Below are 13,008 nucleotides of genomic sequence, written 5' to 3'. Positions count from 1 at the left end.
TGTTCAGGTGAGGAATGGAGATGGGGAAAAAAAAAATGTTATGGCTGGGATGGGATGGTGGGAGAAAAATATGTTCTGTGATACATGCTGAAGCTGGAGAAGGTAGAAACCTGTTGAAGAGCTTGGAGTATTTGCAGCTCCCTGGGTGGCCCTGTCTTGGAGGGAAGGATGTTTTCATTTTGACTTGGGTATCATATGCTGTTATTAACACCTTCACAATTTGGATATGTATGTGTGTGTATATCACCCACGCATACATACACGTTTAATCATGTCCAGTGGGTTGAATTCTAATCTTACGCTGTGGAGAGCAAAACCAAACGATAGTAGTTTTCACTCTTTATTTTACTTGGTTTGAAACGCATGACATAATTTGCTCATTTTCTTTCTTATTTCACAGCAAATCACTGATCTGAAAAAAGAGAACTTCAACCTGAAGCTTCGTATATACTTTCTGGAGGAGCGAATGCAGCAGAAGTTTGATGGTCCCACTGAAGAAATATACAAAATCGTATGCATTTAGAATAATTTAATAGAATTATATATCTTTTTGAAGAGTTTGTTTTGTGGGGAGGTTACCTGTTTTACTCAACTTTTGAGTTGTCTTTGTTGTTGGAAGTTTTGATATGCTAACTTTATTTTATTCTGGCCTAATCCTTTTCGGGAATAACTAAATTAAAATGACCTTTATAAGGTGTAGGGGAAATTAGTTTCAAATGTGTGAGTGTCCGTAGTTATGGGACAGACTAAGAGATGTTGTTTCCAGTAAGTGGTTATGAATTTTCAGTAGTTGTGCTACTGAAATCATATACTGAGTGGGGAACAGAAGAAGCAGCATGCTTCTCCTGAATTTGGTATGTAGTTACTCTGCTTTCTACTATCGGTCAGTTCAGTTCACCTCTATTCTTTCCTGGGTTTATCAGATGTCAGTATAGCTACCTGGAGGTTGGCAGGGCACTCCAGCTCTAAGTTGCTTCCTTTAATACAACTTTATCTACGTGCTTCAGGGTTGTGTATAGCTTCTAGTTTTATTGCTTTAAATTGAAAGAATGCGTATTTGTACAGGATTCAGGAAATCTATTTGATTCCTGTGTCAGTTTGTAGAAAAAACTGGTATCTTTTTAAGTTGGAAGAAGGATTTGAGTCAAGTAGTATGTCTTGCATCGTGGTTATTTCAGGTTTACAGATGATAGGAAGCATTTCTTATGCCCTTAGGTGGTGCCCGCATTCTAGAAGGGTAAAGAAGTCATTTTGGTAACGCAGTAGTATGTTATTTATAAGAGATTCTTGCATCAGGTCTCTTTTCTGTAATAGGATGGAAACTTAAGTCTCTCTTGATGCTTGTTGCAGTAGTTAAGTACACTGATGTTTAGCTAGGTCATGGTTTCAACTGAATATTGCTGATTGGTCTTCTGTCCTGGTCTTCTACACTGGTGTCGTCTTGTAATTGCTCATGTATTGAAATGATATCTGTCAACTTGCAGGCCAAGTAGTTCTTTGTACAGTGTGTGCTTATGTCATGAGTAGTTTTTTCAGGCTATAACAAAATAATTTTAAGATTATTAAAAACCTTGATAGTTGATACAATCAGGTTTTTAAAAGAAAATGAGAAGAAAATATCTCTTAGCTCAAAGAAAAACCATACATGGAAGCCCTAGGAACTCCCAAGCTGATCTGCACTACTCCCCATTATAGTAGTTAAGTGTGTGTGCATGTCTGTAGGGGATTTGTCTTGCTTGAATACAATGGTCCTAAATGCTTTTTGAGATTTCTGAAAGTCTTAAACCTTCAAAATATGTCCTTTAAAAGCTAAAATGTCTCTATGCTATTCTTAGCCCAATGATACTTTATATTTGTTGGTCCAAGCAAAAAGTAATCTACAGACTGCCAGTAACTCTTGGATAGGGTGACCTCTGAATTCTCTCCAAACACTTTGATTCTTTTCTCCTAGAACATTGAGCTGAAAGTTGAGATAGAAAGTCTGAAGCGTGATCTGCAGGAGAGAGAGAAACTGCTCATCAAAGCCTCGTAAGTACCAGTATATTTCTCGATGTTTGTTACTTAGGATTTCCAAGATCTGGCTTCTATTTGTTTTTTCCTGATGTTTTAGGAATACAAGGATCCCAAAGTAGTATTTTAAGGGCACTTACCTAGAAATTGCTTCATTCGTTACAGAAATTACATGTGTGAATTCTTAAACTCACGATGATGTTAATGTAGTTATACTGGATGGTGTGACTTTGATATTATCCTTCATTCTACTGTATCTTTCAGGTAAATAAATGACCCCCTAGTTGGGAATGGCTTAGCATTGCTGTTGTAGAAGTTAAGCTAAGAGCTTAATTGCCTGAACAGGTGAACTTGTTTTTTTACAGCACTGGATTGGCAAGACAGTACACAAAACGCTTCTCAGTAAGGCTGAGAGAGCAGTTCAGAACTAATCTAGAATGAATCTTGTGGGTTTTAGTGTTATAAAAATGAATGCACTTAAAATTCCTGCTTTTCTGTTAAAACATCTTTTCTAAATAAATATTACTTACTTAAAAATTATATAGTGCTACATAGTCTTGTGGCGTGGTCAAGGTGGAACATGCTCTGGGGAGGGAACGGATGACTGTAGGGCTGACAATAGCCTGCTAAATTGCTTCCTTCTAGATGTCTGATACAAAACTAATCCAAGCTGGCAATGACTGACATCTACAGACTGCTACATGGGCCTCAGTTTCAATGGAATTTTCTTTGTGTGGCCTCCCTCCCATGGCATTGAATTGTTACCAATTAACCTTTTTTCAGTAATTCAGAGAGGCTTAGTTTCAAGTAGATCCTGAGGACCAGATTAATTTTCGTTTGGTCTCTCCAGATAGCTGTCAAAAGGTATTGCTGGGCTTTGAATGGAACCTTGCACGAGTTCATAATAGGAAGCAAAATTTAGGGGGAAATCATAAACAAGTGGTGATCCTTTGTTTAGTAAGGAAACACTAGCTATTCTTTTCTGACAAGGTATTAACAATTACTGAAAAGGCAATTGGAGACGTCTCAGCAGCTGCATATCTTCAGTTTATTCCAATGCTGCTTTCTGTAGAAAATACAACTCTACCAAAAGCTTGATACTGTATTTGGAAGCTTTAAAAATATGAAGGAAATATTACACTTTTTCATCATACATATGAAGTGCTTGCTTATCCACTGTGACAAGGCTTGTGTGTGGAACTGTCAGACTATACCACCAAGATTGCTATATAGTGTGTAGATGTTTGTATTTAACCTTAAAGTGACAAGCAGGTACAGATAAAGTGGAAGACACTTGCTTGTGCATAATCTATCAGCCACTTGCACTTTAAATGTTTTCCACTTTGATATGCAATGGGATTTCTATCTATATTATGGTCTTTCAGTAAGGCAGTTGAAAGCTTGGCCCAGGGTGGTGATGCTGAAATACAGCGCGTGAAAGAAGACGCACAAAAGAAGATGCAAGAAATAGAAGAAATCCTGACCAGCAGAATAAACTTTCTGGAAGAGGTGAGTGGCCAAAACTGAAGGAATAGTTAGAAATCAGTACTGTCTTTGTACTATTGTCTGAGATTTGATACTGTGATCTACCCATATTTTCAAAATTGTTTCAGCTTTCCTGGAAAAATAGCCAGTGCAAAACCAGACCAAAAAAAAAAATATCCTACAATGAAAGGGAAGGTGTTTTTAGCTGCTCTTGAAGTGTCAAATATGAGGATAGCAGTTCTTCAGGAAATTCGTACCTATTGGTGGTATTTAGGTGCGTTCAGCACAAACCTTTGATTCCTGAATTCCAGCGTGAGGAGGCTACTTTTTCAGAACTGCAATCTCTGTTTAGAGGAAGAGGGGCTGGTTTTTGAACACTTTTACTGATAAGGTCTCAGCTTCATAAATAGCTGAAACTACTCTGTAAGCACTCCTGTCATTTCCCATCTTTATAGGGGACCTCAGTATTGCAATATAGAAAGCCCCAGAATCTCAGTTTGTATCTCCACTCTTGTGTGTTTGTTATAGGCTGAGAGAGGCCACCTACTTATGGTAACTTCTGGGCAGGTGAACCAGTGGGCATTTCCCTGCGTTGGGCATGCAGGCACAACACTCTGTTGTTAGATTGACCTTTATCTGCCAAATGTTCTTGGCTTCTGCTGTCACTATATCGCCTTTTTGAATGACATTCTCCTGTTCCACAGGGTTATTCTTAACAATGTCTTTTAATTTCTTGCTGTCTGTGGTTGAGAGAGTTTATTCCTGTATTTATTGTTGAGCCATTGCTGATATCTTTACAGGGGAAGTGCTTCACGTTTTCCTCATTTTGTAGTGTAAAGGCAAAAAAAAAAATTCTCTGTATGAATAACATGCTTCCTCAGAAGCAAAGAGAAGTTCAGTTTCTTGTAAAGAACAAATTTGATATTGACTGGTCTGTGCTGGACGTGTTTGTGTCAAGTTCTAGAAATACATAAGCTCATGATTGTTTTTCATCACTGACTATACGTATACACTTCTCTGTTGGTGTAGCATTTTGTAGCTCTGTTTGGGGGGGATAGGCATCTGGTGCTCTTTCTGTAAGTAAATAGAAATGGCACAAGTGGGTATATTCCAATATTTGCTTTCCCATCCCTAAAGAATGAATTGGTCATGGAAGATATTGGTAGCAATCTCCTGATGGTATTTTCTATCAGGACGATTTAGCAGTATCCATAAAGCAGTGAGCTCCTTCAGGGAGGAGGAGGGAGGAATCTCCATGACCTTTTTTTCAGTTTATTGGAATTGGGATTTCTCAAAGTATTCTTCCTGCTATTGGATAGGTAGAGAAGTTCCTAAATTACTTATTCTGTACCACAATGGCCAGTCAGACTGGTGTTTCCCAGATCTGACAGGCAGAAGGGCAGATATTCTAATCTCATGGTGATACGGTATTTTCTGTAGCCTGAAGATAGTGTTGGCCTCTGACTTTAATTTTATTATGCTTATGAATGTAAACACTGCAAAGTAGTATTAGTCACTTGTTTATGTAGCACCATATAATTATATAGAACCAGGTAACGCTAACAAAGATTAATTTCCTTCAGAGTTTTTGATTGAAAGATGAATGCTGGCAGAGCAGCTTTTCAGGAGAGGGGGGTGAGTGGTGAAGTCTAATGGTGAAGGACTCTTCACCCTCCCCCAGAGAGATATGCTTTTTAGTATAGACTTGAAGGAGAGGGGGGAATTACTTTTTAGGCAACGAGGAGGCTTTTATTTTGTAGAAAGCAAAATTCAGTGAGCACAGCAGGGAAGCTTACAATACCTAAAATTTGTTTCAGATATTCATTTTTATAGTGTATGACAAGTGTGGTTTTTCTGGTGTTCCCTGTCTCTGAGTTGGGTCACTAGAGGAAGTTGACTGGAATCTCTGGGTGTTATCTCTCTTTCCATTGCTGTTCAAGAGAAAAATGTCTGATTCATACTTTTATCAATTCTTGCAAAATATTATAAATGATGTTGGGAAGAGTTCCAATTAGCTGCAGTGAGCCTGTGAATATTAATTTCATCTCTAATTGAATAAAAAAGCCCTTCTTTAACGTCTTTAATTTAAGTGTAGCTATTTATTATGATAGTGGGAGGACAGTGGGACAAAGCCAAATTATAATAGCTAAATCTAAAGCCATAGCATAGGGGCACTTTTGTTTCCTCTTCTGCTATCAGTTAGGGTATTTGTTTTATTTCTTTGAAACAAACTTCCCTTCTTTATGTACCACCGAAAATGGGTTAATCTTGAAAATGCAGACACAAAGAATTCGGAAGCGTTTGCAAAGCGCCTGAACTTTTACTTGGTAAAAGTTGCTAAATTAAATGTACCAACATATGTTTAGTAGAAGAAACTTCAATATGTGAAAATTTTTGTGAGCATTTTGTTCTTATAGGCATCAGGATTGTGTGTTTTAATTACAGAATCTTAAAACTTCCCAAGAAGCTGTGGAAAAAGCCATTGCAATGACAGAGAAGGAGAAAGCTCTGAGAATAGCTGCTGAGCAGAAACTTTCTTCAATTATGAATGCCCCTGGAAAGGATCTGGATATGATTGCAGGAGCTGAGAAAGACAGGTCAGAACTCTTGCCCGTGATGTTTCTAACCACTGGAATTCTTTACTGTTTAAAGTGTGAAGAGTAGATGTGGATATAGGTTTTAATAGTTTGATCCTACCCTCAGATACGTGAGTGTTACTGGCCATCTTTCCTGTTCAGCTATTAAATGAACACAGCAAAGAATCAGTATGCATGTGACATGAGCATGTCCTGCTTTAAAGCATCTTTGTAACTTCGCTGACTTACCTCTTGCTTGCTGCTTTCTTGAAACCATTGCTGAGTAGAACTTGATTCTACTGTTTGTGTTCACTTACTGCTTTCATGGTGTTTATGTACTCTTCGGTCCCAGTGATGTATCTGTAGAGGTTGGTAAATCTAATGGGAAGAGAAACAGTGTGTGTTTGAGCTTCATGGTTTTGATTGTGCTTTGCAAAGCACTGGCTTTCCTTTGTTTGGAGGGTAGTTGGAAAGGTGTGTGAGTTGTTTAATAACTTTAGGTGGGGAAAGTGTGTAAACTCAAAATCTCAATACTTTGGAGGATTTTTTTTTTTTGAGAGATGTAGGGTAAAATACATGCCTGGCAAGCCTCCCAGTAAAGCTTAGTTAGTCTGGGGATGCGAGCCCGGGGTGGAGATCAAAAGATCATTATGATTCCTTATACTTTGGATTATCCTTTCCTGTCTGTTTGTGACTGAACCCTGCAGGTAGCTGCTCTGTGAGTAACTGCATAATTGGTCTACCCTGGTAACAGAAAGTTATGTTGGCCTGAGGCTTTCATTTCGTAGGTTTTATATTATGGTAAAGCAAGGTTTCCAGTGTTTTCTAGACAGTTTTTTGTAAAAGCATACAGATTGTAGACTTCCGAATTGCAGTTTTCAGTGGCGTAAAATTATGAAACTGTTCTAATAGGTTTTGATACTGCACCTTATGTGCCACCACAGTAATTATAACCCGGCTCTCAAGTTATCTCCCTCCTTTCCCCTTTCCCTTTCCTGTTTTCCTCTTTCTGTCTGTAGTCATCTGCATGAACACAGTTGCTCTCCTGAGTGACTTGAGCTGGGAAGGATTTATGAAACCGGTCTCTTTCAGAGGTACTTGAGTTGCTAGCTCTATAGCTTGTGTGAAAATAGTGCTTAAAGTGTGGAAACAAATTGTTGGGATTGGATCACTAAAATGAAGGCTGTGTGGAGTATGATGAAGAATGTCTTCTCCCCCCCCCCCCCCCCCCCCATTGTGATCCACTGTTAGCAGGATCTTCTATAATTACGTGCTGGTAGATCAGCGTAAGTATTCACAGGACCAGAAAAACGTAGTGCCAATGGAAGAAGAGAATATTTAACTTCTTGAAGTGAATCAAATATTAACGTGCAGTGCTTTAAACTTGTCTGGGAGTAGCACATCTGGAATTCATATTGTGTTAAAAAGATACTTTCACCATCTAGGCTACAAAATACTAAGAGAATCACAGCTGGCATCTTCTGCCAGAATGTTTTCACATATAACCGTTACGTCTGTCAGAAAACTCAAGCATTGTTGTTTTTATCAGTTGGAATACTGGAAGTGTCAAGATGTGTATTGACCAGAGAAGGTAGTGCTGACCTAACTTTTTTTTTGCTTATGTGAAACGAGAACCAGCTTAGGTACAAATATAAATGAAACTAGGTACTTGAGGGACCCTTAGCGATAGCAGGTAAGGATACGGTGTTGTATGTGCTAAGAAGTGGAATAGATTGATAAGCTTTTTGTGTGTGCTGTGGAGGACAATGTAACTAAAATATTGATGCTGAAGTGTTGACATTTGAAATGGTACTGGAGGAAAATAAGAATGAGCGCTCTGCAGATAGCTCAACCCTGTTTGTTGCTTGCTTTAAAGTTATGGCACCTTTTCTGGTTTCTCTGGAGGGAGAAGGGGTTGTGAAAGTACTCCCCTAAGTTTTTTAAGTATTGTCTGGAGTCTTCACCTAGGAAAGCTGTCTGCAAGATTTACTGCAATGACTGGAGGATTGGTCGTAGATGATGCAAGATTAATATTAAAAAAAATCTTATAATTTTAGACTTATAGAGCAACTGAATCTGTCATTGAAAAGTAAAGAAGCTATAATTCAACACCTTGAAGAGGAAAAGGCTCAGAGTGGATCTTATGATGGGAACTTATCAACAGAAAAAATCAGAGAACTTACCATTGCTTTGAGGCATGAAAAAGATAGTGAGATAGAGGTGAGGAAACTGACTGAACAGTTGTATGTTATAAAATTCATGTGGTGTAGGATTTTAAAGGTTTTGTGCATGACAGTGTGTGAGTGACTTAAGCCAATTTTTTTAAAATATTCTTCTCCGCAGTTATTCCCTCCCTCCCTTCTCCATTAACATTCATTGGTTATATTGTGGTTTGGTGGTCAATACTCATCCTTATTATCCATGCTTACTATTCATTCAATGAGAGGTCATGTTTCCCATTGACTTTATGCCTGTATTATAGATACTGTGCAATTGCTTTACAGAAGTATATATAAAAAAATGCTAGATGTAAAAAGATCCCTCAATAGATGACATAACGTCTATAGACGTTAAGAATGCGACTTGAGAGTTTACTTTTGGGAAGTATCTCTACTGTTATGGTCTGGAGAAAAAGCTGTGGTAAGGGAGGTAGGCATGAAAAAATCTCATGAAATAAAGTGAAAGTCTAGCCTTTAGCTTACAAAAGGTGCTAAGAGTCAGTCTTTTATTTCACTTGGCTCTTAAACAGAAAGACAGATATCCTGAAAGCTGAAATGTAGAAACAGGTCTTAAGGCTTCTTGTCTCTCCCCCCCTCCCCATTGGTTATTCAAACAATAAATTAAAGCTGGCAGAATTAATAAAGTAATCATTCCTTCTTAATTTGGACCAGCTCATGCTATGCCCAGGTAGCTTTGTAGACTTCCAGGAAGCAACTGATTCAACATATTCCTGCCAAAAGGCGTATACTAAGTTTTGTTTTGTTCCACTACCGTCCCTCCCCTCCCTCCCCCCACCCCCCCCCCCCCCCCCGCCAGGTTTTTAAGCTCGCTTTTCTTCATTTTAATGCTTAATGAGTTGCATTTGTGTTTAGAATAAATTTACTTGACCGTAACAAATGTTTTGTTTTTATAGGCTATTAGAATGGAGCTTAAAAATGAGAGAAATTCCTTTGAAAAAAAAATTCAGGTAAGCTCTAGTTTTGTTTCTGTTTCCTTGACCACTTATAGTGCGTGTTGGGATCTTTTCTGTAATGCATTCATAGATACAGAGAGGCCTTGACTCGAAAGGAAGCAAAGCAAGTCCTCTGGTAAATTCTCTTTTATGTTAGATGAAAGGAAGGCTCACCTTGTTTTTGAAGCAATTTTCGGTAAAGCTTATAGGCACACTCATCAAATATTGAAGCTGATACTTATGGCCAGCCCATGATATTAGGCTTCTTATACTATATTCCAGGCACATCTTTAAGATGATGACTCGCATTTTGGGACTATGTTTTATGTTAGTAATCTGAGTAATAAGATATAAGAACTCTGAGAGAATGTACTTATTAATGTGCAGTTACAGTATCTCTTAGTGGGAAGTTAATGCAACTTTCACATAATCTAATTTAGTCACTTCAAGAAGAGCTACAAGAGAGAGAAAATGAGCTTGCTGTTGAAAAGAAGAATGGTTTGAAAAGGGATAAAACCATTCAAGGGCTAACTGTTGCATTAAAAGCAAAGGAAAAAGAGGTATGGTGATTATGATCCTGCTGGTTTGTAGAACTATCATTGGGAGAGGAGTGTGTGCATTGTATATGTGGCAGCGGTTGACCATCTCATCATTAGGAGACTTCTAGTGGGTCCTTAATCACTGCTGTCATATCTGTAAGCAGCTCTGTTTATCTAGAGTTTTGGGTCTTGGACTGGAGGAGAGCGGAAAAAGATACTTAACTGAACTGTCTTCCTTAAGAACTTTGAGGAAAAATGTTTTCAGTTGCACACTGATTTTTATCAGCTCTGAGCACCACTTAAAAGGTATGAGAAGTATGTTACGTTGTTGAGTATGTGGAGCTGTCATAAAGACAGCTAAAATAGGAGAGGTCAACGTCAGGTGAAATTCAGATTTTGTGGAAGAATGGGAAATATTTAACTCTAGTGATAGGCAGTCTAGTGAGTGTTGTATAAGAACAAGAATTTCTTTTTATAAGATTTATTATGATGTATTTGGTGTTTTTTGTTCTTTAAAGTATTTGTTTTGTGTAGTTGCATGAATGGATAATGAGATGAGATAGCTATTACTGAATCACCATCCCTTGGAAGTAACTCTTTCTACATAGTATTCATTTTACTTTACTTAAAGAATGAGGAGCTTGGTTCTGAAATTGAAGATCTAAATGATTCATTGGCGAAGGCAAGAGAAGCAACTCACAAAGCACACATCCAAAAATTCAAGGTAAGAAGCAAGCAATTAATGTGGCTTCCCCTATCCCTGCTCCTCCCTTCTCCGTAACTCCACACAGCAGGTAGTGCTTTGTATCTTTGAAAGTACAGGAATGGAAATTATTTTAAAATGTTGTTTAAAAAGTTATTTTTTCTTACTTTGAAAAAAAATTTCCCAAATCACATTATTTAAATGCTAGTGTTAAAATGTCAGATTACTTATCTTGTTTCTTGAGTTTTTTATTCTATAACAACTGAGAATTATTAAGGGAGAAATGTGTAAAAGCGAAATGAGTTAAAAATAAAGACACAAATAGTTGTGGAGTTGAGATGATACTGAGCTTGCTTTGTTGACCTAAGAATGTTTTGGTTGTTCTTCCAAAAGTATGGTAACAGCACACTCTTCATGTTAGCAGAGTTGAACTGGGTATGAGACACTTGTTTTGGATTTATTTATATAATAAATGTGAAATGGCTGTTTATAAAATAGTGGGGTGCTGTTTGTGAAAATGTGACTTAGTAATGCTGTCATGTGTGTGGAGGAGAAAGGACTTCATGATGGCAATTTATGCATTATAAAGGTCTTAAAATGTAAAATGGGAGAAAGTAAGATTTTGATATCAAAATAGGCAACATAATGTCTTTTGTAATGTTTTCCAACTCATCTGAAACTAAGTCTGATAAAACTAATACTGATTAGAGGCAGTGATGAATCTTCCATTATGATGTTTGTTCATCCACTTTGTCTCTTAGCTCAGCAGGAATGGGAGAGGTTGATACGCTTGCCTCCGAAGTACACGCGCCTAGAGCTTTTGTGACTGTACTGTTTTTTGACTTCAGAGTCTAATGGAGTAGTAATGTTTAGCTCTCAGAGCACCTCCATTTCTGCAAAAGCCATTTATTTCACTTAAGCCTAAATTTTAAGTGTGCAGCTTTGAGAAAAGTATATCCTATTTCTTCTTCAGGTCATTTTGATCTGTGTGTGAATCTATAGCTTACGTTTGCTTTTTCATACCATAGAAGCCCTGCTTAGGAATATTACTCTAATTTTAACCCTTTCATTTTTATGAAAGCTTGATTATTTTTGAAAAGTTAGGTTTAAAAAGTGTGCAACTAATCCCTCCTGTCCACAGAATCCATATTGCATGGTGGGTGACAGAGCAAGCCTTTCTCCTCATTACTCTGCTACTTAGCTACAAACTTGAGTTGAAGGCAGTTCTCTGTGAGTAGATCGTGCTGCATAGCCCACTAATCCTGTCATCTGTGTTGTGAACTTCACGGAGGCCAGTTGTAACAGTATGTGATGGGGAAGAACACAAATCAGACTTGCTATTTCATATAAAAAATATGCTTATGACTTGGTAACTACTTGGCCTAGTCTGGATTCAAACTGACCCCAAAGTAGAAAGCTTTATGTAATAAGAGCTTTGGGAATCAATAATAATAATATGATCTCATTTGCACTGTGGACTCCTTTGCAGGTCAACCTTTATCTAATTCTTAGTTATCTAAGACTTTGTTATCCTGCTCTGGATGTCATTGAAAGCTGTGTTACACTAGTTGAGAAAACTTTCAGTGTAACATTTTCCCTGTTGTGTGAGTAACTGTCATTTCACTGTTGTTTTGCACCATAATTTTGAAGTACTGGAAAGAGGTGCGGGGGAGCGGGTTTGGACGCAACAGGAGTAAAGACTTCCAGCCTCTACAAAATACCCTTATAGAACTTGAATGCTGCATTATGTTTCAGGGTGCTGAGGATTATCAAGCTCTCTTGATGGAAAAAGAGACCCTCTTAGCAGAGCTGCGTTCAGAAAACCTTACAAAGGATGCTGAGAATCGTAAACTACAAAGGAGGATTAAAAAGACCGATCAAGAGCTAAACGATTTGAATTTAGAAAGAGAGAAAATGGAGAAGGAGCTGGATGAAGCACAACTACAGAAGAGCAGAAGTGACAAAACCATTAATGTTATTATCACTTTTTTCTTTATTTCATAAAGTTTAAAAATAATTTAACATTTCTAGCATGTCCTTTTCTAACAAATTTAGTTTTTTGATTTGAATACTTTTTGGAAAGGTTAATGCATTTGCCTAAAGCCAGTGTTCAAAAGAATGGGGCCAAGAAGATTGAGGAAAATTCTGGTGCACAGTCTGCATAGAAAAATATTTTAAAATAAATATAATTTTGATAGTCTTAGGTCCTAGGAAAAAAATCATTAGCCTTTATAAGTGGTAAGTGGTTACTATTGATTTCAGTTTTTCTGATGGGAGAGTCTGAACATGTACAACAACGTACCTTTTATATTTCTGCTGTATTTGTCTTGTTACATGTCTATACATTATCTTAAATTACACTACTTAAATTTAACTTTCTTCTAAGTTCTAATGCAGAACAGGAGTAAGTAGCCAGTTGTTGCAACCTTAGGCCAAACTTCAGCTTGCTTTTTGCTATCATAGCAGGGTCACTGTAAAGACTGTATATTTAATAATTTCTGTTTGTAAAATTCCCGAAGCACA

The 13,008-nt window shown here is 37.5% G+C and overlaps 1 protein-coding gene across 1 annotated transcript in view; it reads left to right on the top strand.

Moving 5' to 3' along the window:
- CDK5RAP2 (CDK5 regulatory subunit associated protein 2) overlaps positions 1-13,008 on the top strand; it is an 83,765-nt gene that overhangs the window by 7,202 nt on the left and 63,555 nt on the right. The window contains 9 exon segments of the mRNA XM_076355639.1: positions 401-511; positions 1,952-2,028; positions 3,396-3,519; positions 5,941-6,092; positions 8,129-8,291; positions 9,205-9,258; positions 9,684-9,803; positions 10,414-10,506; positions 12,241-12,459. Coding sequence (XP_076211754.1) covers positions 401-511; positions 1,952-2,028; positions 3,396-3,519; positions 5,941-6,092; positions 8,129-8,291; positions 9,205-9,258; positions 9,684-9,803; positions 10,414-10,506; positions 12,241-12,459 — 1,113 coding nt within the window.

This window comes from Aptenodytes patagonicus, chromosome 18 (genome assembly GCF_965638725.1).
Source record: "Aptenodytes patagonicus chromosome 18, bAptPat1.pri.cur, whole genome shotgun sequence".
NCBI lineage: Eukaryota > Metazoa > Chordata > Aves > Sphenisciformes > Spheniscidae > Aptenodytes > Aptenodytes patagonicus.
The sequence above is the reverse complement of the archived record's forward strand: the minus strand, read 5'-3'. Positions and strand labels throughout refer to the sequence as shown.